Raw genomic sequence first — 2,262 nt, forward strand, 5'->3', positions numbered from 1 at the left:
CCCCCGCCCCCCGGCCATTCACATCCACGTCAGTCTGAGCGCACGCTGCGCTAAGAGTAGACCGAGCTAGTTCGTTACACCAAGGACCTGAAGGACCTGAGACATATCGCCGTGCAATCTTAGATCATAGCCGCGACCGTCGGGCGGAGCTGACTGAGCCGATCGGTCGGGTATGGAAGTAATGGAGGTGGAGGGGACCGCCGGCCTGGGCTCGGGCACCAGGCTGATGAGGGGCAAGGACTCCAGCAGGATCCTGCTGCAGCATCTGGGCGCCATGTCAGGTAACATTCAAAGCACAGAGTAGATGGGTCGGCTGGTCAGTCCAAATGGCTGAAAAAGTGAAAAAGGAAAAAGTTGAACAACATTTTTTTTCTTTTTCAAACGACCCTTTCACCGCATAACACAGCAAGCAGCTTGTGAAATCGACTACTGCATTACTGTACTGGCTTGGCACATAATATGGCACTGGCGTGGTTCGTAATTTAGAAACAAGCCAGTGCGAAAAGTGAAGTCTTGGTGGTGTGGTCATGGTAGTGGTGATGGAGGTGAGAAAAGGGGTAGGGAGAAAAGAGGGGGGGGGGGTGTTGTTCGTGTGCAGGCGTTCGAGGTGTTCAAAGAGTATGAATGCAACATTTCTAGTGAGTTATAGCTATTTGTCAATCAAACCCTGAAAATGTTTGTGGCAACCTTTTTATTTAATGAACACTTCAACCTTAATGATAAAAATTATTAACTGTTAACTGACCAACGGACCTACTTAAAAGTAGAGAGGCATGCTCAATCGAGGCCTCATACAACCGTGTGCCCCATACAGCATCGAACGTCGGCACTATCATGGGCCTGGTGCTGGGCTGGTCGTCGGCGGCCAAGGCGGTCTACAGTGACCCGGAGCAGCAAGAGCTGCAAGGGTTCGCCGTGGACCTCGAACAGTGGTCCTGGGTCTCGTCCCTGTACGGCATCGGCGGGCTGATCGGCTCCCTCTCCGTCGGCAAGCTCGTCTTCTCGCTGGGCAGGAAGTGGGTCATCCTGTCCGTGGGGCCCATCACCATGGCGGCCTGGGCGCTGCATCTCTGGGCGACGTCGGTACGAGCGCGGCGACCACACCGTCACACCGTGCGAGACGGGCCCGGGTGGCCCTGGCCCGGACGGCCTTGACGCCCTTTCATTGCGCAGGTGTGGATGCTGTGCGCGGGCCGGCTGCTCATGGGCTTCGCGTGCGGCGCGTGCTGCGTCGCCACCCCCATCTACATCAGCGAGATGTCGTCGCCCGGCATCAGGGGCGCGCTGTCCACCTACTTTGAGATCTTGCTGTGCCTGGGCATCCTCATCGTGTACACGATGGGCAAGTTTGTGAGTTCACGGGGAAAGGAGGATTTTTTGTCAGGCAGGTCAAAGCCTCCTCCGATCGCCCCTATTGAGACGCCCGTTATCGCGAGGCCGCCGTACTAGGCGACCCCAATCTCACGCTGCCTGTTTAAACCCCCTAGCTGACCGTGTACTGGATGAACGTGATCTGCTTGCTCTTCTCCGTGGTGCACACCGCGTGTTTCGTGTGGTTCCCAGACACGCCCCGGTGGCACCTGCTGCACGGGCGAGAGAAGGCCGCCCGCCGCTCCCTGGTCTTCTACCGCGGCCCCCACTACGACGTGGACGACGAGATCAAGCTCATCACCGTGGGCATCGAGGTGGGCGCTAAACCCCTCCAAAACGGCCCAGCGGCGTATCTCTCTGTGGTGACCGATTCACGATCACGACTCTCTATTTGACAGGAGAGCAAGGCAACGGCCTTGAGCGGCTGGAAAGCATTTTCTACCAGGCCAGCTAGGAAGGCTCTCATCATCACCGTAACCCTCATGACCATGCAGCAGGTCACCGGCGTCAACGCGACTACTTTCTACGCCAGCAAGCTGTTCGAGGTGAGTGAGCGGCGCCCTCCCGGCGTATGCTGACAGAGAGGAGTGTGTCCTGGTGCACTTGGCGCTCCAAGCGTTGGGCGGGCCGCCGCTGCGCAGCGCTGCCCGCCGGGTTGGCCTACCCACCGTGTTTCAGGCGCCCTCACTAGAGTGTCCATGCGCACCAAGCACAGGAGGGAATCGGAGAGCTCCCCAATTGCTAGTCGGAGGGGGGTCCCTCACCCCTTCTCACCCTTTCTCAACCTTATCTAGAAGGCGCGCCGACTAGCAATGGCGGAGCTCTCCAATCGCCCTCCAGCTCCAGCCGGCAGGCCGCCGGCTGCGCAGCGCTGCTCGGCGGGTTGGCCTA

The 2,262-nt window shown here is 58.7% G+C and overlaps 1 protein-coding gene across 1 annotated transcript; it reads left to right on the forward strand.

The window, feature by feature from the left end:
• The first annotated feature begins 29 nt into the window (after nucleotides 1–29).
• Nucleotides 30–1,964, forward strand: LOC113202798 (facilitated trehalose transporter Tret1-like). Its single transcript, XM_052276433.1, has 5 exons — nucleotides 30–281; nucleotides 815–1,083; nucleotides 1,174–1,350; nucleotides 1,488–1,685; nucleotides 1,770–1,964. The coding sequence occupies exons 1-5, from the start codon at nucleotides 173–175 to the stop codon at nucleotides 1,947–1,949; spliced, it is 933 nt and encodes a 310-aa protein (XP_052132393.1). The 5' UTR covers nucleotides 30–172; the 3' UTR covers nucleotides 1,950–1,964.
• The last annotated feature ends 298 nt before the right edge of the window (nucleotides 1,965–2,262 follow it).

Source organism: Frankliniella occidentalis, unplaced genomic scaffold, assembly GCF_000697945.3.
Source record: "Frankliniella occidentalis isolate FOCC.00 unplaced genomic scaffold, Focc_3.1 Scaffold2943, whole genome shotgun sequence".
In the NCBI taxonomy this organism is placed as follows: Eukaryota; Metazoa; Arthropoda; class Insecta; order Thysanoptera; family Thripidae; genus Frankliniella; species Frankliniella occidentalis.